The following is a 26956-nucleotide window of genomic DNA, read 5'->3' as shown; positions in this document are numbered from 1 at the left end:
CGTTTTATGAAAAGTAAACTTACGATCCATAAGTTAATAAGGAGAATGCTTGGGGCTACTATGCCGCTAACCAATCAAAACCCGTTAAAGCGTCACCTGACTTGACGTCTGCCAATGATATTCCTTCAAAATACGGAACTAGGAAGTAAACAATTATTATCTGGAAAGACGAGAAGTTGTTTCGGATAACTTTACTGTCAAGTCATGTTTCAGGTAAGATTTGCATGTCATACTAATTCATATCACATATTAATGAACAAGTCCATGTCATGTTGTGTCAATACAAACATGTTCTATATGCTATTTTAGTGAAGAATCCGAACTAACGTCACCCGCGATTGTGAAGCTAATTAATTAACAAGCTAGTTATTTAACTTTAAAGGCTACAACCGCTAGTTTACGTATGTCAACAATGTCTCTATTCTCAATTATTTCAGTAATAATTGTGCCAAATTGGGACCAGTAACATTAACTTGTGTGCAAGCATGTTTTTGATATTGTCAATCGTCTCACTTTTACGAGGTGAGCTGGTGAGACAAAACCCAGACTAAGTGTATCTTCACTTGCCTTGCCTATAATTGACGAGACTAGACAAAGATTCAAGTGTTAGAGAACATTTATAACACTAGTGTGTTTTCGCAGTGCAAACACAGACACATGTCTGTACATGGTAGGTTGTTAGATCTGCATGTGCATCTCCCTTTCACACATTTAGTTTTTTTGCAGGAGCAGTATACAAGCTCTAAAACTGCGACTGGGGCTGGGGGAAGTGACATCCAGTCAATCTCAAAGAATACTCCCTCTATCTTCCAGCCATGGCTCATTGGCGGAGGGGTGTCTGGCTGGCTCTCAAGTGACCTCCTGTATATGGCTGCCTGGTGGTTTGCCCGCTGAGTATGTTTGTGCAAGGCATCCTTATTTGGTGGTAGACTTCGGTCATTGCACTTCCCACTCTTAAACATTTGACACCTAGCTACATTTACATCCCTACAGCCTTTGTGGTCGTAGAGGTCGCATGTAAATGCCTCAATTTCCTCATAAAGCTCTGTTGGCAGTTGAAAAGCTGTTCCCAACTTTTGGAAAGTAGCACAATGCTCTTTGTTGGACAGGAGTGTTTTTACGGCCTTCACTTTTCCATTGCCGTGCAGTGCACTCACTGTATCACAGCCGGTGAAACAGTGAAATCCAATTAGCGCATCAGAGACTTCATCTCCAAGATGGCTGTGTATTCTCTGTACGTGTATGGTGCGTTTGTTTGTCCCTTTCCCTGTGTGGAAGTACAGGTTTGCTCCTATTTCCTTACAGAAAGCGATAGCCAGTACAAACACATCTGTGTCAGGACTGCTGATCACAACATGTGAGCTATACTGGGAGGCATGTGCACAGTGAAGCAACAGCCGGGTGTCTGCCTCCTCCTGTATTGAGAACACTGTGAGCAGTGGTAAAACCTCAAGTTCTGTGCCACTGCTGTTGACTCTGATCACATGACACTCAGACCCATGTCCAACAATCAAAGTGATGTCTTGAATTTGGTCTTTCCTGGACTTGGACCATGTCTCAAAAAGAAACTGTTGTAGATTTTCTTTGTTTTGGCCACAAGCCAAGAACTTGGACCATTGTCTTGGTGTCTTCTGGTCAGCTGAATATATTGTTGTCAACTGACATCCTTTTGTTGCTCGTCGACCTCGTTCTGCGTTCTTTATACTCAGTGTTTTGTAGGTGTCAGGGACAAAATGCACCACTTTAGATTTACTCACTTTGGCTGTGTTGATCAGGTACATTAGTGCACTGTTGGCAAATCTTCCAAATATATCTTGGGGTTTCATAGCCTGTACTAGTGCCATTGCATCCCACACCCAGGTTGAGCCATCAGGGATTTCAACTGTGGCTGGTGGATTTACTGATCCTTCTAGAAAGTGCATTAATTTGGCTTTGTCAGTTTTCACAAGAGAGCCATCTATGTTCGCAATTGCTGCAGAAAAGGGTCCCAGACTATAGACCAGCATTTCCCCAATGTCTATCTTCCTCACTGTTCCCACAACAATAGTAAAAGTAGTAATGCTTCCAAAGTTATAGCCTAGTTTATTTAAAACTCTCCTAATCTGTTTACCCAGGTAACCCCAGATGCTCAGCCCTGGACTGCACTGCACATCTTCTGGACCTGACCTGGCAGGGCTGACCCTGACCCATTGATGCCTTGTTCATATCTTGTTCATGTCATATCTTAGCTTGTTTATATCATCTTGTTCTTATAAATAACTTATATTGATATAAAAAACCTGCAGCCTCCTGTACTGATTTTTCCCTTCTCTTGTGGGCTCTTTCAATGTTTCGTATGTTGGCATACTGCATATACATTAGGGATGCAACCTCAGATAATATGTTCAAGTCAAGACTAAAAACCCATCTTTACTAAATCATTAAATTAAGATTATAAAAACCCATGCTTTTAATATTGCATTTAAGTTACAAAATAATTAAATTAAGATTATATAATGATTAAAGCACTTTGAGCTGCAACGTTTGCAGGAAAAGCGCTATACAAATAAAGTTATTATTATTATTATTATTATTATATAGCATTGTCTATGGTAGCCAATATTAGCTGGCACATCTGGAATTTAACTTGGTAATTTGGCTTTCTGCAGTGTGAAGAATCACCCACTGTAGAGAACAATGTACAAATAATACTAATACTAATACTACTAATAATAATAATATTGTCCGCGGTTGCTAGGGTTAACATCCAGTCAGTTGCTAGGGTTAACAGCCAGTGTTTACATTTCGGGGTCCTAATGAAGCCGTACTCAAATTCTGATTGGTTTATCAACTAGAGCGACCAGCGATGTGCCTGAGCAGACAGACTATTAAAAAACAAGTTTGTGAAAATCAGCTGCAAACAAATAAATGAATTACTTAATATCATATGTAAGAGATCGTTTACTCTGTAGATGGAAAAAGATAAACATTTTAAAAATAACACCACACAGGCATTAATAAACACCTAATGGATCAGATTATGTAAAAAATAATAATAATAATGACCAAAAATGGAGATAGAACCTTATAATTCTAACATAGATCTGTACATTGTGACATCATAGGTGACATAGCAAAGCCGTTTCAGACAGTCTTTCACTTCAGTAGCCTTCTGACAGTAGGAGATGTAAGAAGCTAAACAAGAGACAAGAGACGATTAATTAAAAGATGAGTTTTGTTCTAAACCAGCTGAGAAGACGCGAATTTGTCATCGCGGCTGGCCTGGTAGGAGCCGCTGCTGGTTCATACTACATCTGTAAGACCTGGGGCTCTCAAGAGGCCCCTGTTATCACTGAGGAGGAAGGTAAGGTTACATTTAGCCAGTGGATATACAACAACATGACATGTTTTAGTTAGTAATTAATAAAACATCTCACAAAACATAATGGAATGTAAAAACGTTGATGCTCAATATCTCTAAACTACCTTAAACGGAGATAGAACCAGTGGCGAAAAATGTTTTTTGTTTTTTTGTTTTTGAAACTTCGAAAAATGTTTTTTTGTTTTTGTTTTTTGAAACTTCGAAAAATGTCGTCTTTTCTTTTACCCAATGCAGCTTCGAAAACTAACGGGTAGGGATGCGATTAGCACTGGGTCAGGGACAAACGTCGTTGATGCACCTGTTGCTAGCAGCACCACTGTGGAGGCCAGTGTTACTGCAGCTGGCATGCGAACGCGAACCGGCACGGTTCTTTGCCGGTGTGAAAGCCCTATATGAGGGGTTCAGCGTCAGTTCGCTTCGGTGCACCTTGCTGCCTGATTGTCTGTCCCTGTGTCATTCACTCTCAACATGGATACAAGTACAATAAGCATTCTTTAGGTGGTGGTAGATTCTCTAAAAACAACATACAGATGATAATTCACACAATATAATACCACGAAAGCGTACAGCACTAAACAATAACATTTATTTGGGCAGCATCATACTCAAACTCAGGCAGAAGGGCAGGGTCCGGCCAGGTTCACAGTCACAGACTGCCAGTGCATCATACAGGTACATCATTCAGCTACTGATGTTACTGATGATGATACTTATGTTATGATACTGATGTGGTCTACCATTTGGTTTTAGTCATAGGCTATTGCTCTCACTTGTACCTTTTGCTAAGTCAAGCATTTAGAATGTAGAGTGCATATTGCGAAATTTCACAACGTCAATAACGCATCGGACTCTAAAAAACGCACGTTTTTTTAAACCTCCGTTGCGAAAGGGCCCCCGCCGCCACCTTGCGGGGGGCCCCCGGGATTTTCGGTACGCCACTGGATAGAACCTTATCATTCTAAGCTCATGAAATGTCAATGTCATTATTCCTTCTAGTCCACCGAGTGGACAAAGTTGGACGGTAATTTAGCTACGGCAAGCATGGCTCGAATTTTACAAATCACATTACAGTACATAACATCAACCCACTATAATAGAGTGCATTTATTAGTTCAGAAATGATTACAACACTTGTGTGTTGTTGTGAACCACCTATATAGCCTGTAGAACATTCTAGAAACCCTACCAATAAACATAATCATGTTTGATATTACTAGTCCTGACCGTGGAGGATCTGCCAGTGACTGAGGCGTGTGTCCTGACCCACCCTGTGAGAAACCCAGACCTCGGTCAACCAGACGAAGACTCACCCACTGTCCTCATCTGTGAGGTAAGATCTCCCACTAGGAGAGAATGATGACAGTCTCTAGTCTAGGTGTATGTATGTTAGTAGTACAAAGCATTACGTTTATTTTGTATTGAGTATAAAACAGTATTAATGCATTTTAACATTGAGACATATATTTTGTATTGACTATAAAATAGTATTAATGCATTTAAACATTGAGACAAGAAGCTGTCTTCTGTACCCGCTCTCCCAATATCTCAAACTGTGACCCCCCTCCCCAAGAAAAAGTTTCAGGCGCAGCATTTTCCCCCACTTTAAGCCCCGATGCTGGTGCTGCTGAGTAGCCAGTCAGTTTCCCTATCCCCAACCCCCCCTTGTTCCCAGTTATCCTGTGTCTCAGACACCTGACCCTCCCAGCCTGCTTATCTGGGGTTCCCCATCTCTTGCAAGTCTTTCTCCTGCTCCTATTCCTAGCCAATGTGTTCCTCCCTTAGGTGTATCACAACCAATATGGTAAGGGCATTCAACTGCAATCCTTAAGGGCCACAGTCTCTGCTGGTTTTCTTTTTTCAATTGATGTAATGAATCACTGAGAGTGTACACGTCTGGGTTTCCAGATCTAATTCGAAGTATGAAAACCAGGAGACACTGCAGCTCCTGGGGGGTGAAGTTCAAAACACCAGAGGTGTGCTGTGTGAGAACTGATAATATCAGTTCTCACACAGCACACCTCTGGTGTTTTGAACTTTGGTACCACCAAACTATATCCACTAGAGGGCAGCACAATACATTAGGAACAGGCATCCTATTACAAATGTGGGATTAGAGTGTCATTTGATGTACTTATACTACTGCTATGATGGACCTCTCTGCCACGTGTTTGTATAGGGCCCTATTTAAACTCAATACAGACCCTTCCTCAAAGACTTGCGCGATGCCAGGGATATTCAGCAGTTACCTTGTCTTGCAAGTGTATACAGAACACACTCTTTTTGAGCCAGAGTTGTCCTGTCCTATAGGTTGCCACGGTGTCCGAGAAGTCCTGCATCATGGAGCTGGAGAGGGACCTCTCTCTGCGGACAAGGGAAGTGGCCGACTTGCGGTTGCGTCTGGAGTCCCAACAGGTCTCTGAGGGTGCTGACTCCACTGCCTCACCTCTTCTTGAGGAGGTGATCACACTAAGAGCTCAGCTGGCCTCTCAGGAAGCCAATCAACAGGGTGAGCTGACTGAGCTAAAGGAGAGGATGGGGGCTGAAGAGAAAGCCCACCGTGAAGCACTGGCCCAGCTTCAGGCTTCATCCGGGAGGCTCTCCGGTGACAACGAGCAGTTGCGAATGCGCCTGAGCCAAGGTGAGAAGGAAAATGCAGACATCATAGAGTTGTGGCGCTCTAAGCTGGAATCTGCCATTGCCTCTCACCAACAAGCAATGGAGGGGTTGAAGGTGTCCTTCAGCAAAGGGGAAGGTGCCCAGGCGACAGAGCTAGTAGAGACCAAGAGTGCCTTGGAGAGGCTGAAGGTGGACCACAAGTTAGCGCTGGAGGAGGCAGGGGCCAGGCACAGGGCATGGGCTGCAGTCTTGGCACAGGAGACAGAGGAGCTAAAATCACAGCTGCTGATTGTGTCAGAAGAGAAGGAGCATCTGGATGAGTCTCTGCGGACCAGTGTGGAGAGTGCTGAGGAGCAGCACCTGGTGGAGATGGAGGATGTGCTGGGCAAACTGCATGCTGCTGAGATGAAGGTAAAGGAGCTGGAAGACAACGAAGCAAAGTTAGTCCAGCAGGTCCAGGACAGAGCCAGAGAGGCCCAAGAGCAGGTGGCAGCTATGGAGGCCCTGAATTCCCAGGAAACTCAAAGTAACTTAGAGCTCCAGAGCCTGAGGACCCAGCTGGAGGAGGCCCAGAGCCAGGCCCGCTCACAGGGCGTCAAGGTGGGCCTACATCCATCTTCCCATTGTCAATCACCATTTCAATCTCCAAATGTATATCCAATCCCATATGTTATAACTAACACATTTGCCAATTGATCATGGAATACATCTGTATGATACTATCTGTTATAGCTTATCCCTTTCATCAAATCCCTTACTTGAATTTAGTTTTATTCATTATTACCCTTTCCTCCATATTTATTTTGTTTACTTATTGTCATTTTGTTTTCTTCAAAATGTCCTCCATGTCCATGCATGGTGTCACTATCTGGCCTTTGCTATAGTTCAACGAGTTAAGCTCTGAGTTGGAAGGACAGCAGCAGAAGCTTCTCTCTGTGCAGCACAGCCTGACCTCTGTTCAGCAGGAAAAGAGCTCCTTGGAGCAGGAGCTGGTGAGTTATGGGGCCTACAGAAGGGTGGTGAGGAGCCAGGGGTTGGGCATGGGTGGCATGACTGTTGGGATAGGACTTAAGGTAAGCTCAGGTAAGGAAGAGCATAGCATCATCAGCATGCTAGTGAATGCTACAAAGAATGCAATGTTGTGCTACAAAGATGCATCACATGGTGGTGACACATTCTTCAAGAGGCTAGATGCCTATAGAGGTTTTGACTTATTATATCATCATGGATAAACCATAATTTCAGTCTTTAGTATAAGCATAACTTGGATGTCTCATTATGAATTGTGAGTAATTTTGAGGTGTGTCTTAGAACAACACATTCCAGCATGCACACACATACTAATAACTTTTTTTATTTCCTCAGAAACAAAAACTGGAAGAAAGCACAGATGAGAAGATTAAATCAACACAAACTATGCAAGGTAAATGTATTTACTTGGGTTGATCTTTCATACCCTTTTTGTTTGACAGATCTTACTTGTAGATACATGAAGTAATCTGAATTCAACTCCTTCTTTCAGAGTTGCTTGAGAAGCTTGGCAAAAAGGAGGAGCAATGCACATCTCTCTCCGATGAATCAGAGGCTCTAAGGAGCCAACTTGCAGGTCAGAGCTTTGGCCAGAATTGTGGTGTTTAACGTACAGCACACACACAGTACAAGTCACCATTTATGTGACATTGTTTTTTTGTTCTAGTTGAGTAAAGTGTGAGTAAATTCCAATGAATTGTCTTCCTTATGGGTTATTTTTCATTCCATAAAACACCGGTGTAAGTGTGAATATGCCTGGTTAAAAAGGGGACACGTGATGATAAAAAAAATCACAAAATATCACCATTATTGCTCTCCTTGGTGATAAAGTTGTGTTTATGTCCATTGTGTGGGAAAGTTGTCTTTACTGACATGTCCATTGTGTGGGAAATATGCGTATGTTGTAACAAAACGGCGTGTGTTCTTGTTCAGGGACTGACTAGTAGATTTAATTGTGTTTCTCACATTCAGGCCTGGAGAGGAAGCTAAAGGCTGGGGATGAGAAACTTGATCAGATCACAAAGGACAAGGCCCAACTCAAAAGTGACATCTCAGACATGATGAAGTCAACAGGTGATCGCTCAGAACAGCTCACCAAAATGAATGAAGACCTCACTCAAAAAGAAAGGTACATGCCTTTAACAGCCCAAAAATGTTCTGATGAAGTCTCTCGTACATTGCATTTTCAGCAGAGGTGTGTCCTCAAACATGCCAATCCAAATGTTATTTGCTCTGTTGTAGAACAATGAAACGTACATTTTTATCTTACAAATGTTGATACCTGACTTGCCTTTAGTGTTATTTAAGAAATTACAGTTGTATAATCTTGGGTGATGTTGAAGTGTCTTTACATTGCTTGCTGAACAGAATACAAAATATTCACAAATTACTCATCTTGTACTTGTACTGTAGTTTTAATGCTCATCTCAAATAGTAAGATGTTGCTCATAAAGCATGTGATAGTTGCTATATTAAAGTAGGTCTCACCATATTTCTATCTTGGTTTATCAGGTCTTACTGAGGTTAATTTTGTCTCCATATGTGACATGGTCTGGTGAAAAAGTCCCCAAGTAGGGCAAGGTAATTTTTCAGTTCAGAGATTATGAAAGTGCAGATTGTAAGCTTTCAAAGGATGTGTCATACATTGAAAAATAGTTGAAGAAGATTTGCTTATTTGAATGTTGGTATCATCTCGTTGAGCTACCTAGCAGCTAAAAAGAAAACATCGCTATACTGACATGTAACTGCATGTTTAGCACATCAGAACACGCTGATAGAACATCAACATAACTACACATAATTAGATGATCACACAGTCCTTGCTTTTGAACATGAACATTTTAAAACATGTTTGTTTAAAAGCCATGTATCTCTAACCCAGTAGCCTAGGAACAGGACGGCTGGCGATACAGTGAATCCAATTCACAAATTATAAGTATTTAGTGATTCTAAAACTGTTATTTGTTATATTGAGTGGGTTTTTCAACACTTCAGACCTCCTATCTGCAAAATTCACTTTTTCACAGACAGACTTATCATGTGCAGCCTGAAGGCCGATTTAAACTTCTGCGTAAAATCGACGCCGTAGCCTTGTGTCGGCCCGCGTGGGCCCGCCTTGCCTACGGAGAGGCTTGACGCGCACATCTCCAAAAATTTAAGAACGCGTCAGTTTCTACGCAACCATAAGCTCTGTGATTGGTCCGCTTGGTAGCACATGATTCCGACTCTCTCGTCGGCCAAAATGCGGAAGCCATGACAGAAATGTCATTTACTTTTTCTGTAATTACTCATTAATAAAGATTTGAAAAATTATGATAACCATCGTATTATCTTAGTTTAGTGTCATTTCAATGCATCATAGAACTTTTATTTACAACAAGCATAACAACAAAAAGATCGCTATTATGCCGCTTTGAGCTTTGAGCTCCGTTGAGTTCCTAACCGGAAGAGGCACAGCACAGGGGCATAGAAAACACACTGCCACCTAGCGATGTGACGGTGTAATTGCAGCGTGGCCTACGCAGAAGTGTAAAGTGCGAGACCCCTTACGTAGATTATGTAAGCTACGCACGTAAATTCGACGCAGAACTTTAAATCGGCCTTTACTTTAATTTAAAGTGAAAACCGCAAATCAGAACATTTTGCAGATAGGAGGTTTTGCGTTTCGGCCATCGATATGATCAATATTCAGTCTATCATTCTTTAAAACTGTTCCATAGAATGAGCCTCTAGTTTGTAGTAGTAGTTTAGTTATCCCCCTCTCCCCCTCCTTTTCCTAGGCAGTTAGAGGAGTTACAGACCCAACTGGCAGAGGAGAAGGAACGGATGGCACGTTCTGAAGAGCAACAACAGCAGGAACTGGGCCGGAAGGACCAGGAGCTGAAGGAGATCACAGACAAACATCAGGGTCAGCTAAACAGCCTGCAGAAGAAAATTGTTGACCTGGTGAGTGATGATCTGGATAAAACATTGAAAGTCAGGGACAATAAGAGGTTGGTGAAGACTACCGAAATGGCTTTGAATGTTATTAGAAATGCCTTTTCTTGAGTGCTGCCACATATTAACCTATAACACATAAATTATAGGGACTTGACCAGACCTTTTCCTGATCATTCTCTCCCTCCCTGTCCCTTTCCTAACAATTGGTGATGTAATTAGTTAAAATGTCTCTCTTCTTATGCATTGTATAGGAAAAGCATGTGCAGCAGTGTGAGACCCAGGCCAAGGAGCTTGAGGCCTCTCAGGAGAAGGCCCTGTCTGAGGCCTCAGAGCACCATGCACAGGAGCTTCAGGGTCAGGCTAACAAGGCGAGGCAGGAACTGAGCATCTCCAGGGAGAAAACCCAGGAGCTGGAGAGGCTGGTATCTGACTTGCAATCTTATAAGGAGAAGGCCCGGGTAAGCACCAACTTATCATAGCATCATATTGTTTGTCTCCAGTGTATTAGAATCACAGATTCTGTGGAGGTGCTGCCTTTTAGTACCAAATATCCACCAATGCAGTGTTTCCTCTATATGCATTTATTCGTGGCGGGCCGCCACGAATGAATTTCCTCCGCCACTAATTGATTCAGACAGTCCACTTTGATTCAGGCTGCGCAGAAAGGCAGCGAGTTATTATGACCGGAGAACAGAAAAAAAGCAGATTGAAGCTAGATTTAGGCCGCTTCCAGACCTACATTTCGTTACGATTTAGGGCGTAGTTAGTTACAATATGTTACAATGTTGCAATTAACCTCGTCGTTTGTGTTCGCACTGCAATCGAGACTGAATCGCTCTCGCGACGCGCTTTCAAAACAGTTTTGTGATTGGCAGTGGCGTAGCGCAAAATCCCGGGGCCCCCCCGCAAGGTGGCGGCGGGGGCCCTTTCGCAACGGAGTAAAAAAAAAAAAAAAAAAAAAAACGTGCGTTTTTTAGAGGCCGATGCGTTATTGACGTTGCGAAATTTCGCAATATGCACTCTACATTCTAAATGCTTGACTTAGCAAAAGGTACAAACAAGTGAGAGCAATAACTAAAACCAAATGGTAGACTACATCAGTAGAATGTATCATAAGTAGAAAAGTACAAGCTTTATTTCTTTTTTAGACACTTTGACACTTTTTTTTCAAAGTGTGGTGTGCATAGCAGCGTGATATCTGTAAACATACAAGCTGTAGACTCTCCGCTAAGGGTTGCCAGATGGGATTGAGAATTTCCAACCTAACCAATCTAAAAACTTCTAAATCCACCAAAAACCAGCCCATCTGGCAACCCTGTCTCCGCTGCATCAGAGTCTACTTGTTGCGTAAAATTGGCCATGGTTAGTCAAATCCTTTGTTGGACATCTCGTTTCTTAAGTCCTGGTATATTGTGGCATGTCTTTACTGTTTGCCATCTGGTCTAGGAATACCCAGGGAGACGCAGACAGCAGAAGTAGAATAGAATAGTAGAATAGAAAAAGAAACAGCTATATATAGCCTAACTGTTATGAAGGCCCACAATTTAGAGCCAGTTAGTTTCCCCGAATCAGCCCTATTTTTGCCCCTGTTATTTCCTTTATTATTTTCCATACTGTTCATGTACGTTTTCATGAAGGTGTATGTATTGTTATTGTAATTGTATAAGTTCTGTCTTAGATTTGTTTAGTATTGTGTAAGCGCCAGTTTAGTGGGCGTGGTTTTGAGTGGCGTACGTGACCGGATGTATGGTTGGCGTACGTGACCGGATGTATGTTCGGTTGGTGTATATATAGGGACGGAAGTGGTCTGTGCGTCAGAGTGATGAGAGTAACGAGAGTGAGAAGAAGCAGAGAAAACGAGAAGTCGATCAAAGATGGCGGAGTCAGTAAAACGCACACCGTGCTGAAGCTGAAGACCTGAAGAGTGATTATTGAGTTTACCACTGTGACAGAGGGCAAACCTTACAGCAGCAATTCAACATCTCTCAACAGTCCACAAGGAGAACGGGAGACTCTGAGTGTCGGAGGAGACCTGCCTTTGGCATTGACTGTTAGTAGTGAATCACGGGCTACCCGCAGCACCGCGGGAGTTCGGAGTTCGTTGAGTTGGCAGCGCTAGCCCAGTTAGCTGTGTCCCCGTTAGCCAGCCTTGCCAGCCGCCGGCTGCTAACGTTGGACCAAGCGAGACCCAAGCTGGACAGAGCCGTCGCCTTCACGAGGTGGATTGCGACCGACCGTGGACCACCGGACCTGAGCCATTCACACCTCGTCGTGGACTACGAAGAAGCCCCTTTCCCTTCGAGTTGCTACGTCACCCCCCCCCTTTGTCTGCTGCCTTCCTCGAAGCACATGCGAGCTCCAACCAGGCCTCAACGCGCTCCTTTCAGTCCGGGACTCTAAGCCTTTTCCAGGCCAGGCCCTGCGTGTGAGTGAGTGATTGAGTGTGTGTGTGGCCGGCTGGGAGGGAGTATATACGGGGATGTATATATCATTTGTCTAAATAAATGTGTTTGTTCATCTTTGCTACATTACTGTGTGTTTAGTTGTCTGTTAGCTAATGTTAATGCTAATGCTAATTCTAATGCTAATGCTAATGCTAGTACTGCTAGTCTAAAGGGTTGCTGGCGCCCCCTGCCTGTATCCTCCTACACTGCCGATTTAGCTCCGAGTTAGTTAGATAACCAGCCCTTCCTAAATTCTACAGTCCTTTAGCTACTCCCTGGTTACAATTGGTCCTTCGAGCCGGATAGGTTGTGTAGTGATAGCATGGCTGAGCGCAGCCAACCAGACGAGACAGACATCAAAGAGCACCAGCCTGAGGATGAGATGGCAGAACAGCAGGGTTTTGCCGTAGAAACGGAAGAGCAGGAAGGAGAGGCCCGGTCTGACAGCGCCTGCGGGCGGAAGAGGGAGGGCCTCAGCCTTAACGATCTGCCTCCCAGTACGGCGCGCTCGAGACCTAGCTCCTGCCGTTCAGTGGCTTCCTCCCGGTCCAGGGTTTCCGTGGGCAGTTCTGCCTCTGGGGCGGATAGCATGCACTCCAGAGGGAGTAGTGCCGCGCTGTCAGAATGTATGCGCCAACAGGCCGAGATGGCGTTAGCGCGGGAACGCCTCCAGTTCGAGCGTGAACGCCTCCAGATGGAAGGAGCGGAACGTGCGGCGGAGAGACTGCGCCAGGAGGCGTTAGAGAGGGAACGCATCCAGTTCGAGCGCGAGCGCCTCCAGATGGAGGGGGCGGAACGCGCGGCGGAGAGGCAGCGCCAGGGGGCGCTAGAACGTGAACGCCTCCAGATGGAGCGCGACCGCCTCCAGATGGAGAGAGAGCAACTGCACGCGGAGACGATGGCGGAAGTGATGCAGACCATGCGCGACGTGTGCATCAGCAGAGCTCCGTCGGCCCGTAGCTCCAGAGCATCATCCGCACGGCCCTCTCGAGTGCCATCGCCTGAACCCCCCGCCGATGGCTCCATGACCCCCGCCATGACTGTCCAACTACAGGCCCAGCTGACCACCTTGAAGGAAGAGGACCAGGGACCCGACCGCTACGCGGCCCAGAGGGAGCCAGCGTCGCTGCCCGGGAGGGGAGCCATTCCCCAAGAGCGTAGCACACCCCTAGGTCCTCCAGTGAACCAAAAGGCATGCAGGCCGGACACCCAGACCGTCACTCCAGCCCCGATCATCCACTACAGGATGTTTCCCCAGGTGGAGGGACCCAAGTTCCCCTTCTTCAAGGACGAGGACAGGAGCCAGTATGTGGAACTACGCATCTGCCTAGACACGCTCTTGGACGACTCCTGCTCAGAGTCCTACAAATATGCGATTCTCCTTCAGCATGTGAGGAACCCCAGAGCCCACAACATGGTTCTGGCCCATGCCTCCGCACCGACACCTTACACCAGAGCGCTCGCCGACTTGGATGCCCGCTACGGTCGTCCCTGGAACCACGCCCTTGCTGAACTGCAAGCCCTCGAACAGCAGGCCCCCATCAAGGATGAACGGGCGCTGGATGACTTCGCGCTCCGCGTGCACACCTTGGTTGGGATGCTGAAGACGCAGGGCCCAGCTGGCGCCAGCGAGATCAACAGCACCTCCAACGTAGAGCGGCTGCTCCGCAAGATCCCACGCTTCCGGCAGGAGAGGTTCCGGCGACAGCAGCGCGTTCGTAACCCCGGGAAGTTGGGTCTGAGCATGGCTGCCTTCGCGGAGTTCCTACTGGAGGAAGTGCATGACACCAACGTAGACGCCATGGGTTACGCTGAGCCGAAGAAGGAGAGGGAGAAGGGAGACCGCTGGGACAGGCCGAGCTCGAACAGAGGACGCCCAGTAGGAGTGCTGCACACGGAGGAGGAGCCTCGGAGAGAGAGGAAAGCCCGACCTGAAGGAAAGGATTCCTCTCAACCCCCTCAAAAGGGACGGAGAGGTCCACCGCCATGTCCGTACTGCACCAGCGAGCACTGGTTCAATGAGTGCAGTAACTTCAACAACCTGAGTACCGAGGCCAAGCAGAGGTGGCTCGAGGAGAACAAGAGGTGCTGGAACTGTGGGCGCGACCATCTGGCTAAGAACTGCACCTTGAGGAGAAAGTGCAACCGCTGTGAGGAGGTCCACCTCAACATCCTACACGAGGTCTCCCTCGCCAGGTCCACGGAGGGCACCAGAAGCCCTAGGTCCGGTAGCGCACCGGAAGAGGAAACACCTGTCTACTATCTAGACCCAACCCAGAGCAGCGGCTCCAAGGTCCTACTGAAGGTGGTGAAGGTCCGACTTCACCACAACAACGCTGTGTACGACACGTACGCCGTTCTAGACGACGGGTCGGAACGGACCATCCTTCTCCAGGAGGCAGTGCGCCAGTTGGGGCTCCAAGGGACTGAGGAGAAGCTGACTCTGCGCACGATACGTCGCGACCGTAAAGAGGTCACCGGGGCGAGAATCAACTTCTCTATCTCCCCGGCGGGGCGGCCGTCGGACAGATATCGGCTTAAGAATGTCTTCACCGCAGACCAGCTAGCGCTCTCCCGCTACGACTACCCCCTGGAGAGATTACGCGCAAGATATTCCCACCTACGGCGAGTAGACCTACATCCGATAGAAGGAGCGGAGCCAACCCTTCTCATCGGCTCGGACAACGCTGCACTGATCGTGTCGCTCCGTCCTCCGCTGAGAGGACCACGAGGCTGCCCGATGGCTGTTAAGACTGCGCTTGGGTGGGCCCTCCAAGGCGCTACCGAGTGGAGAGATAGAGACGGGAGAGCTACGTCATCCCTCCATGTCCGAACTGAAGAAGTGCAGACCATCAACTGCCTTCACACCAGTGTGGACTCCATGAATGCGGCGCTACTAGACAACGTCCAGAAGCTGTGGACGCTAGACGTTGCGCCCTACAAGAATGAGAAGCTCTACGTACGGTCAAAGGAGGACGTCTACGCCATAGACCTCCTTAAAGCAAAGACAGTGCGTATCGAAGTCCAGGGCGTGAAGAGAACATCTACCAGCCCTGTCTCGAAACCCAGCAGGAGAAGATCTACCAGCCCTTTGTCTAAACCGAGGAGGAAAAGATCTACTAGCTTGTCGGTGAGGAAGAGGTCAGCTCAAAGGAGGAAGACGCCGGCGGTGCCAGAGCCGGACGATACTCCGCTGACCGCTGAGTTGGAGCTAGCTCTGCCTGCACCTGTGGCCATGGCCTACACCCAACTGAAGGTGAAGGAGGAGGAGCCAGAGCCGGAGCTAGAGGCGGAGCCAACGGAGAGCAGCGGAGTTGTGGTGTTGTTGGACGACCCCGTAGCCGAAGACACGAAACCACGCATCCGTAAAAGTCCGTTCAAACACGGCAAGAAAAGGCGAAGGAACTTACCAGGAAAGTGGTGCAAACAGAAGCAGAAACCGGGAGAGAAAAGGTTAAGACGTCAGGCTATATCGCCCGAAGGCGGGGCAAGTCCGGACGGCGTCGAAGACGATGTTAGCGAAACCATAAAACAGGTCCCCACCTCAAGCCTTAAATTCCTCGGGTCGAAAAGACCCAGATCCCGGCCTAAAACGTTGTCGAAGCAGGTGGAAATGGACCTGACTCAACAACTGTTATTGCAGGACGTGAAAGAGGACACCGTGGACGACGAAGACATGACGTCGGACTCCCTCGACGCCCAGCCGGGCAAATCAAAGTTCGCCAAACACATAAAGCACTTCATCATGCCGGTGGTCAGCGCCCGGTCCTCGCGGGTCATCAAGACCCCGCAGAGGTTCATGGACGACACCGGCATGTCCGTTCTGCCGCGGAGAAACTCCCTCAAATTACAAAGGACACTATCACCTCATACCTCACGCTGCTAGAGCAGCCTAGCCAGTGTGCCTTCCATAGTTAAATGAAACCGAGGGTTTCATGGGGCGGCTGTTATGAAGGCCCACAATTTAGAGCCAGTTAGTTTCCCCGAATCAGCCCTATTTTTGCCCCTGTTATTTCCTTTATTATTTTCCATACTGTTCATGTACGTTTTCATGAAGGTGTATGTATTGTTATTGTAATTGTATAAGTTCTGTCTTAGATTTGTTTAGTATTGTGTAAGCGCCAGTTTAGTGGGCGTGGTTTTGAGTGGCGTACGTGACCGGATGTATGGTTGGCGTACGTGACCGGATGTATGTTCGGTTGGTGTATATATAGGGACGGAAGTGGTCTGTGCGTCAGAGTGATGAGAGTAACGAGAGTGAGAAGAAGCAGAGAAAACGAGAAGTCGATCTAAGATGGCGGAGTCAGTAAAACGCACACCGTGCTGAAGCTGAAGACCTGAAGAGTGATTATTGAGTTTACCACTGTGACAGAGGGCAAACCTTACAGCAGCAATTCAACATCTCTCAACAGTCCACAAGGAGAACGGGAGACTCTGAGTGTCGGAGGAGACCTGCCTTTGGCATTGACTGTTAGTAGTGAATCACGGGCTACCCGCAGCACCGCGGGAGTTCGGAGTTCGTTGAGTTGGCAGCGCTAGCCCAGTTAGCTGTGTCCCCGTTAGCCAGCCTTGCCAGCCGCCGGCTGCTAACGTTGGACCAAGCGAGACCCAAGCTGGACAGAGCCGTCGCCTTCACGAGGTGGATTGCGACCGACCGTGGACCACCGGACCTGAGCCATTCACACCTCGTCGTGGACTACGAAGAAGCCCCTTTCCCTTCGAGTTGCTACGTCACCCCCCCCCTTTGTCTGCTGCCTTCCTCGAAGCACATGCGAGCTCCAACCAGGCCTCAACGCGCTCCTTTCAGTCCGGGACTCTAAGCCTTTTCCAGGCCAGGCCCTGCGTGTGAGTGAGTGATTGAGTGTGTGTGTGGCCGGCTGGGAGGGAGTATATACGGGGATGTATATATCATTTGTCTAAATAAATGTGTTTGTTCATCTTTGCTACATTACTGTGTGTTTAGTTGTCTGTTAGCTAATGTTAATGCTAATGCTAATTCTAATGCTAATGCTAATGCTAGTACTGCTAGTCTAAAGGGTTGCTGGCGCCCCCTGCCTGTATCCTCCTACACTGCCGATTTAGCTCCGAGTTAGTTAGATAACCAGCCCTTCCTAAATTCTACAGTCCTTTAGCTACTCCCTGGTTACACTAACCATGCTGAATTATGTACCTGTATGATGCACTGACAGCCTGTGACTGTGAACCTGGCCGGACCCTGCCCTTCTGCCTGAGTTTGAGTATGATGCTGCCCAAATAAATGTTATTGTTTAGTGCTGTACGCTTTCGTGGTATTATATTGTGTGAATTATCATCTGTATGTTGTTTTTCTTTCACTCGACTAACCGCCGAGATAATACTTGAGACATGTATTTCCGTAAACATAAATTTTTATTTGATTTTTTTACAATATCGGACCGACAGTCCCACATATAGCGGCTATAATGTCCGAATAGAGAATCTACCACCACCTAAAGAATGCTTATTGTACTTTGTATTGTATTTTCGCTTGCTCATTTTCCTTGTGTCTCGCTGCCTACGTGTGACGTCAAAGTCATGTTGCTATTGGATACGGCTAACTATGTATATATTTTTTAAATATAGGCCTATATATTAAAATTAAGGTTGACACAATGAAGGGCCACTTATTTTCTTTGTTTTATATTTTTTTTAATTATAAAAAAAATAAAAATAAATTTGGATCCAATGTTAGGGGGCCCCCTAGTGGCTGGGGCCCCCCGCGGTGCGTCGCTTGCGGGCCCGTCCGCTACGCCACTGGTGATTGGTCCGAATTTAGCGGGACATTTGGATTTCTCTTTTAGCCCGTCGCCGGTGCCTTTAATCCCGTATCCTAATCGAAAATGCAACATCATCAGCGACGACTGTGGGTTATTGCATTTACTGCTGTTCTCTGGTTCATGTTCTTATACCAGTGCTCAGTATAGAGTATTTTAAATGAACATTCGTAATGTATGTCTCTGATGTTCATGGTCAACTAAATCAGCCTATTTTGTGAAACAAATAATGTTCCCGCTAATGGGTTAACCGAGCATTCTCGCACCTAACGTGCAAGCACCTAGCTTCGAACTATTCATAGCAATATGCGCGGGGCAAAAATAATCTATTGCCTCTAAAATCACCACGAACAGAACGGCGGAGGTACGGGTAAGCAGGGCTCATGTTGGTGTCCTCAAAGGTAAGAGTTGGTTTTCTTTAACTCAACTGATAGCATTACCATGCTGTTGTTGTTTACCGAATGCTCCATCTGACTGTCACACTGTGATTTTACTTGTGTAAACAGTTAATGAGTAACGTTAGCCGGTTTTGTGCGTGTACTCTCATGTAGGCCTACTTCGTATTGATCTTTCTCTGTGTGTGTGTGTGTAATGCGCCTTCCGCATGTTCCGCTGCAGCTGTAGGATATATTGGTATTTGATCACCTTCTATATAAAATCACCTGCTCGGCTTTAATGACTTAACCGCTATTTAAGAAATTATAATTGTTGCCACCCTCTAGTTTTTGGTGAAATTACGTCTTTGTTTTGAGCGCCAGTGCACACTGCGCGCGAAAAATTTGCGCTCCGCCACTAATATGAAAAATCCTCGAGGAAACACTGCAATGGCCATGTTTTGTGCTGTTAAGTAATGTTTGATTGTTGTAATGCAAACTGTGATTCCCACATGTAGTGGCTATAGACATACAGGATGTTCACATTTTGTTGCCTCAGAGCCTGGAATCTGATTTTATTGTCTTTGTTTCACTGATCTAGACAGCAATACAGAAATACAAATTCTAAATATTTGTAGTAGTAATTTATAAAATAAAATAAAATAAATACCTGTTTGTAAAAGACCCCCCTCGCTGTGGCTCAAATGCAAATCAATAATTGTGTTTGCAACAATGAATTCAAGTGATGCTAGAAATGTGTTTCTTTGGCTTTACTACAAAGCATTATTGCAAACCCAGCACACTGGTGCACCTTGTCCCATGTGAAGAATAGTGGTAGCTGCATCATGTTATGGGTGTGCTTGTCACTTGATCAGGGGTCAAGAGAAAGTTGAGAAATTTGCTGAGTTGGTAGTGACATCCTAATCTACACAGTGTGTAATTGTTTTCTATTAAAATCGGGGACCCTACAAGGACAATGATATTCATTCCGATATCACATGAACTATTATCCTTGCACTCAGATGGACTCAATTCATCTGAATAAATTGTTGAATAAATGTTTGCATTTTAGCTAATTTTAGGAGCGCCACAGCAAGGGGGGTGTAGACCTTTGCAAACAGGTCTTTACTTCACTTTGTAAGTGTCCAGTAGGCTGTGTAGATCAGTGTGAAAGAAATCCTAATTTAATGTATTTCGATTCCAGCCGCTGGGGCAAAAAAAGATGAAAATGTTCAAAGAGGGTGTAGCCTTTCTATAGGCACTGTATATACACTTTATACTACAAATGTCATTGCACATATTTTATTAAGGTTGCTCACCCTGCTTCCTTCTACTACATATTTTGGATGTGTGTAAGAAAATGTGCCTTTGGTCAGGATGGGTGTGAGAAAATGTTTATGAATGTTGGAACCCAGCTCGTCCCTTCAAATGCCCTAGCAGTAATCATAAATGTTCATGTTTATGTTACAATTAACAACCAGCAAATTATGGTCCTAATATTCATCTTCATTTCAGCATTTTCTGTGTGGCTATGTTTTTTTTTTTATGGGCTACTTTGAAAGCAGGGGTACTATAAACTGATGCTTGGTGGTGGTTTTAGTTGACCACCTTGCTCTTATAGATGGAGTTTGATAAACGTATGTGTGACTTGTGAGTTTGTTTTGTAATTGTACCTCAACTTCTTAAGAATCTTGATTGATTGAATGGAACTGCTCTGATCATTTAGCATAGTGTTTTGGATGCAGTATGCATTATGCCATATGAAAAGGCTAATTGATATTTCAACCCATGAACTGCTCTCCTGGTTTAGTCAGTGTTTATCCTGTTTTACGTACATGCAAAATGTAAGTAATGGAAAAGTAGACACTTTGGTCCTTGAGAAATCTTTAACATAGACCTAAAAAGAGTTGCCATCACAATTATAATTCACACACAAACCCATACTCTCAATTGAAAATGTTTGATTGCTGTACCCCTGTTTTCAATGTATTTGTTGTAAGTTCAGGGTGGTGTCTGCTGTGGTATCTTTTTCACCAAAATGTTTATGCTTGCACCAGCTTAACCCTTCCAGTTGCATTTTATTACTTTTGTTCATTTGCTTTACTTCATTTTTGGTTGTGTTCACTTCACCTTTCCCCTTTTTCTTTCAACTTTTTTCCCTCAGTCTCTTTCTGCTGAACTTGACTCCTCCAAGCAGGACGTTGAGCGTTTGTCTGCAGACCTGCAGAAGCAAATCACAGCTCTGGATTGTATATCTAAGGAAAGTGCTACGTTCAAGGCTCAGAAGGAGAATCTTGAGAAGCAGCTCTCAGATGTACAGGCCAATCTCTCTGCCTCTGAGGCTTGTCACAAGGAGCTCTCATTCAAGACAGAAGAACTCTTGACATTTAGGGACAAGCTCACAGAAGATCAAGATAAACTTTTGACCACAAACCAGCAGTTAGATAGAGAGAAGGCTTCACTGTCCAAAGAGGTGGAGAATCTGAGAGCTGTTGTTCAGGAGGCACAGGTCAAAAACACAAGCCTGAAGAATGCTGAAGCTGAGCACCAAGCCCAAATTGAAGAGCTTCAAAAGGTCAATACAGAGAAGAATGAGGTCCTCCTGAAGTACCAGCAAGAGATTCAGCAGCAGGAGACTAAGAGGGAGGAGCTATCAAAAACTAAGAGGGAGGAGCTCAAAGGCCAGGCAGAATCATCTGCAGAGGCAAAGAAGCTTCTTGAATCTCAGCTGCAGGCTAAAGCCAATGAGCAACATACACTGACCTCTGCTAAGGATGCCCTCTCTAAAGAAGTACAGGACTTACAGACAAAACTGTCAACTGTGACACATGAAAGGACTACTCTCCTGGAGTCTGAATCCAATCTGAAGGCAGAGGTTGCCTCTGTTTGCATTGAAAGAGATACAGTGGCCTCTGAACAACATCGCTTGCTTAAAGAGGTAGAACAATTTAAGGCCACTCACACTGGATTGATAGCTGAGAAACAGGGTCTGCTTGACGAGAAAGTCCAACTGCAAGCCAAAGTACAGGACTTTACTCAACAATCTCTCACTGGAGACAAGGCCATGGATGAGATGTCTTCCAGCCTTAACAATGCTGCACAGGAAATAAAAGCCTTGAATGCAGAGGTTAAGGCCTTGAAGTCTGAACTGAAGCAGAGAGACCAGGCAAAGGGGGACTTGGCTGGAGAAAAAGAGTGTCTGTCTACCAAGCTGGAAGAGCTTGGCAAAGAGGCCTCCTCCCTGGCTAAGGAGAGCATGGAACTCCCAGCTGTACAGTCAAGGCTGGAGCAGGACATTTCCTCTCTCCGCAGCAGCCAAGCGAGCGGTGATGGGGAATGCTCAAGGCTCCTTAGTGAGGTAGAGAAGCTGCGAGCTATCCAGAAAAGGCCTGTGGCACCTGTTGCCGTGGTGCCCGCCGTCACGCCGGCCGCCAGCCCCACCCCCGCCGCCGGGCCGGCCCCTCCCCCTGGCCTTCCGCCACTCGTGCAGGCCACAGCGGAGGCCAGCGAGGCGGCCAGGGCCCCCGGGCCCTCAGACACTAAAGAGGCCCCCCTCAGAGCGGGGCCGGAGGCGCCCGTCTCAGCCGAGGGCAAGAGCCCCCCCGAGCCCCAGACACACAGCCTCTCTAGGAAGAGTCCCACTACAGGTATGGAGGGAGGGAGGGAGGGAGGGAGGGATGGATGGGAGGATGGAGGGAAGGAGGGGTGGAGGGAGTGAGGGATGGGTGGATGGAGGGAGGGAGGGATGGAGGGAGGGAGGGAAGGAGGGAGGAGGGAAGGAGGGAGGGAAGGGTTGTTGAAAGTTTTTTTTAATGGAGTCTTAGTCGAGAGGTTGTTTTAATAGTTTTAGTAGTATGACTTTTAAGATGGTCTATAGGAACAGTATTGTACAATTTTAAGTGGACAGCCTGAAATTGTTGTTTGTCAGATTGTAATTGTGATGTTGGCCGTTGTGATACATTATGCTTTCATTTAATAATAGCCAATCAAATGCACATATGAAAATATGAATATATAATTAGGTCTAAAAGGGTTAATGAGACGGGTTAATTATACAGATTATACAGCTATTGGCATGAGCGTAAACTCCTCGCCCCTCCCCTACTGTTTCCACATGACCTTGACCACTGTGAAGGTTGTGGAATTGTCTTGTTTGTACTGATTTGAATGAATGTCTTAATTTAGAGTTAGACTTCTATCATTCTGTACCTAACTAGTTTTCCTCATTTCACCTCTCCTTCTTTTTCTCCCTATCTCTCTCCCTCTCTTTCTCTCCCTCTTTCCCTCTCCCTCTCTCTGTCTCCCTCTCCCCCTCTCTCTCCCTCCCTCCCTCTCTCCCTCTCTCTCTCTCTCTCTCTCTCTCTCTCTCTCTCTCTCTCTCTCTCTCTCTCTCTCTCTCTCTCTCTCTCCCTCTCCCTCTCCCTCACTCCCTGATTGGTCTAGATCTGGCCGAGGCCAATGGGAAGCGCCAGTACAACCGGGACTTCCTGCTGGGCTTCCAGTTCACGCCCGCCTGCGTGCAGAAGCCAGAGGGACTGCCTCAGATCAGTGATGTAGTGCTGGACAAGGTGTGTGTGTGTGTGTGTGTGTGTGTGTGTGTGTGTGTCTGTGAGTGTGTCTATGTGAGTGTGTTTTAGACAGTGTGTGTGTTTGTATGTCAGCCAGAGCAGTGAGGAAGGCCCTGAACCCTCTACCAATATGGCTCAGTCAATATTGAGCTCTAAAAACGGAGACGTGGAATATGGGAGCAATGGAAGCTGTCTTCTTCCTCCCTCAGAGGGGAACTCTTTGTTTGTAAGGAGCAAACTACTCCATGAGTCTGGCTTATTCAGTCAATAAACATGTAGATAGATTTTTTCTCAGCAGCCCCTCCAGAGTAATGAGTTTGTCTACACACACACACACACATACAGTTATGAGTACAGTGAGGTAGTTTATTTACAGTATCTAATGTGTATGACATGTTAGCGTTTAGAGCACCAGTGGGTTAGATCCTAATGAGAGGGGGGGAGGGGGTTGAGGAGGATGAGGAGGGGGGAGGAAGGGGAGGGTCTGGCCGGTCCCGCCCCCCCCCGGCTCAGAGTAGAGGTTCACTGCTGTCTTCTCACTGCTCCCCCTGCTGGCCTGTTCATTGTGTCTCTCTGTCTCTCTCCCTCCCTCTCTCTCCTTCTCTCCCTCCCTCTCTCCCTCCCTCCCTCCCTCTCCCTCCCTCCCTCCCTCCCTCCCTCCCTCCCCCTCTCTCCCCCCCCAGATAAACCAGAACAAGGTGCCGGTACGGGGGTCCGTGGACTCCAGGGTGATCTCTCGGGGTCCCGACTTCACCCCGGCCTTCGCAGACTTTGGCGGCAGGCAGCTGGTCGGAGGCCGCGGCGCCGCCGTGAGTCACGCACACATCCACGCTCATGTAATTATACTTTATCTTAATTTTTTTCTATATCTTTCCCTTCTTTCTCTCTCTCTCTCTCTCTCTCTCTCTCTCTCTCTCTCTCTCTCTGTTGAATCTCAGCCTTCTGATGTTGTAGTAAATCAATTTAAAAAAAAAGAGAAAAACAAGAAAGAAAAGACATTCTTGGGTTCCGACCGGGGAGATAAGTGATGGTGAACGTGCGGTCGTGCCGTGAGGAGAAGTTGTGGTTTTTTGGTGTCGGCCACATTTTAAAAGGGCATAGATTAAATCTAAAAGAGAATGAAAAATCGTCAAATCAAAGCTCTAATTTGAGGAGATTCAGGGATTTTTTTGGGCCTTTGCGGGAAGGGATGCCATGCAGATGTTGATGTGGGTATGTGTTTGTTTGTTTGTGTGTCTCTCTCTCTCTCTCTCTCTCTCTCAATCTTACTTGCTCTCTCACTCTTTCTCTCTCCCTACCCTCTTCTCCCTCTCTCCCTCCCTCTCCCTTCTCCCTCCCTCCCCCTCTCTACCCCCTCCCTCCCTCACTCTCTATCTCTCTACCCTCTCCCTCCCTCCCCCCTCTCTATCTCTCTACCCTCTCCCTCCCTCCCCCCTCTCTACCCCTTCCTCTCCCTCCCTCCCCCCTCTACCCCCTCCCCCCTCTCCCTCCCTTCTCTCTGTCTATCTCTCTACCCTCTCCCTCCCTCCCCCCTCTCTACTCCCTCCACCCCCACCCCCCCTCCCTCCTTCTCTCTCTCTACCCTCTCCCCCTCCCTCCTTCTCTCTCTCTACCTCTCTCCCAGATGATGAACATGGGGGGAGGGGCCCGGCGGCCCCCGCCCAGGAAGATCATCCTGAACGTGTCGGCCAATGACGAGGTCCAGCTGAAGAAGTCGGAGAACGCCTGGAAGCCCGGCCAGAAGGTCCAGACCCCCTCGGACGACCCGGAAGTGGTGAAAACACAGGTAGAGGCGGGCAGACCACCTAGACTAGGCCTTTTTAAGCCCAACACATTAGATCACTGATACCCAGTCCTGGTTCTGGAGAATCTCACCTGGTTGGACGAACCAACCAGGGCCCAGTATTTCAGAACTTTTACGATTCTTTTGCTTTTTTTTTTTGCTGTCTGATTATGAGTCGTATAGGGGGGAAATCAGGCAGCTCGATCTGATCCTGGATAGCTAACAATAATCTGGATCGATCTGATGCAGGTTAAACGTTTTTAAATACCGGGCCGAGAGTATTTAAAAAACGACTGACATGGATACACTCTTATAGGAACACACACACACACACACACACACACACACACACACACACACACAAACAGACACCACACTCAACCACAGCAGGGCCTCCAGCCCTGTTTAGACTGTGTCATCACACACACACACCCTTTTGTATACCTAAATACACACACACACACACCCTTGTAAACCTAACCTAAATACACACACACACACACACACACACACTCACACACACCCTTTTGTAAACCTAACTACACGCACACGTACACTCACACACACCCTTGTAAACCTAATCGAAATACACACACACAAACACACACACACACACACACATCACAAAAATAGCTCTCAGCGGTCCTTGTTACGACTGAAGTCTTTCCAGTCCTGAGTAGTTAATGGAGTGTGAGGAGGAAAATGTTTACCTCACTAAACATCGTCGTGCATCGTTGTCATTCCGTGTTATTGCCGCCCGCTCCACACAGGAGCTGTTCCGGAAGGTCCGCAGCATCCTCAACAAGCTGACGCCTCAGATGTTCAACCAGCTGATGAAGCAGGTGACGGACCTGACCATCGACACGGAGGAGCGGCTGAAGGGCGTCATCGACCTGGTGTTCGAGAAGGCCATCGACGAGCCCAGCTTCTCCGTGGCCTACTTCTGTCGCTGCCTAGCAACGGTACGCAAGCTCCCGTCGTCACACCCTTCGCCTCTTCGTCACACACCGGCGGTTCCGGTTAAAGCACCGCGCTAAGCATAACGCCTAAGGTTGCGGGTTTGATTCCCAACCGGGACCGTATATATACCAAAAATGTGCTGATATCTATCTCTCTCTCTCACTCAACGTTTCTCACCTTTCTCAATAAACAATCTGACGATGTTTTCTCCTGTCTCGGGTCGTCGCCATCTCTCTCTCCCTCTCCCTCTCTCTCCCTCTCTCTCTCTCTCTCTCTCTCTCTCTCCTTCTCTCTCTCTCCCTCCCTCCCTCTCTCCCTCTCTCTCTCTCTCCTCCCTCCCTCCCTCCCTCTCTCTCTCTCTCTCTCTCTCCCTCTTTCTCTCTCTCTCTCTCTCTCCCTCTCTCTCTCTCTCTCTCTCTCTCCCTCTCTCTCTCTCTCTGTTCCTATCCTCTAATATCTATCTATCTCTCTCACTCAACCTTTCCCACCTTTCTCAACGCCCCCTGAACCCAACATGTTGTTGTTGTTGTCGTCGTTGTTGTTGCTGCAGCTCAAGGTGCCGATGACAGACAAGCCCAGCACCACGGTCAACTTCCGCAAGCTGCTGCTGAACCGCTGCCAGAAGGAGTTTGAGAGGGACAAGAGGGACAAGGTGTTTGAGAGGAAGCAGAAGGAGCTGGAGCTGGATTCTGCACAGGTGTGTACGCCACACACACACACACACACACACACACACACACACACACACACATACACACACCAACAGCAGAGCACTAAGCTGTCATACACACACGCACCCCCCCCCCCCCCACCCCTTTCACACATACAGGCCTTCCCAGTAGATTCCATGCAAATTCCAGGGTCGACGTATGTGTGAATGCGACTGACCAGGGAAATCCACCCGGGCAATTACCCTGGTCGAGACCATGGAAAGTCCCGGGTTGCTGTAAAGCCTCTTTCACACACAGTTCCCTGTAATTCCCAGCAAAGTCAAAACACGAAAATCTGTGCTCACTACCTTTTCCAGTTGAACATAAACTAAACTATTTATATTCTGCTATTGTCTGCAAAGTTACAAGATACTTACAT

General features: G+C 46.9%; 1 protein-coding gene across 1 annotated transcript; it reads left to right on the top strand.

Annotated features, from left to right (window-relative positions):
* Positions 1–3207: 3207 nt before the first annotated feature.
* Positions 3208–15489, top strand: LOC308173024 (uncharacterized protein; the record flags this gene model as incomplete). Its single annotated transcript, XM_080547990.1, has 6 exons — positions 3208–3343; positions 4579–4691; positions 5669–6577; positions 6943–7050; positions 10198–10404; positions 15463–15489. 6 exons carry the CDS (start codon positions 3208–3210, stop codon positions 15487–15489), a joined length of 1500 nt encoding a protein of 499 aa, XP_080404116.1.
* Positions 15490–26956: the final 11467 nt, after the last annotated feature.

This window comes from Nansenia antarctica, assembly GCF_963989245.1.
Source record: "Nansenia antarctica genome assembly, chromosome: 18".
Classification (NCBI taxonomy): domain Eukaryota; kingdom Metazoa; phylum Chordata; class Actinopteri; order Argentiniformes; family Microstomatidae; genus Nansenia; species Nansenia antarctica.
This window is presented reverse-complemented; position numbering and strand designations above follow the sequence as displayed.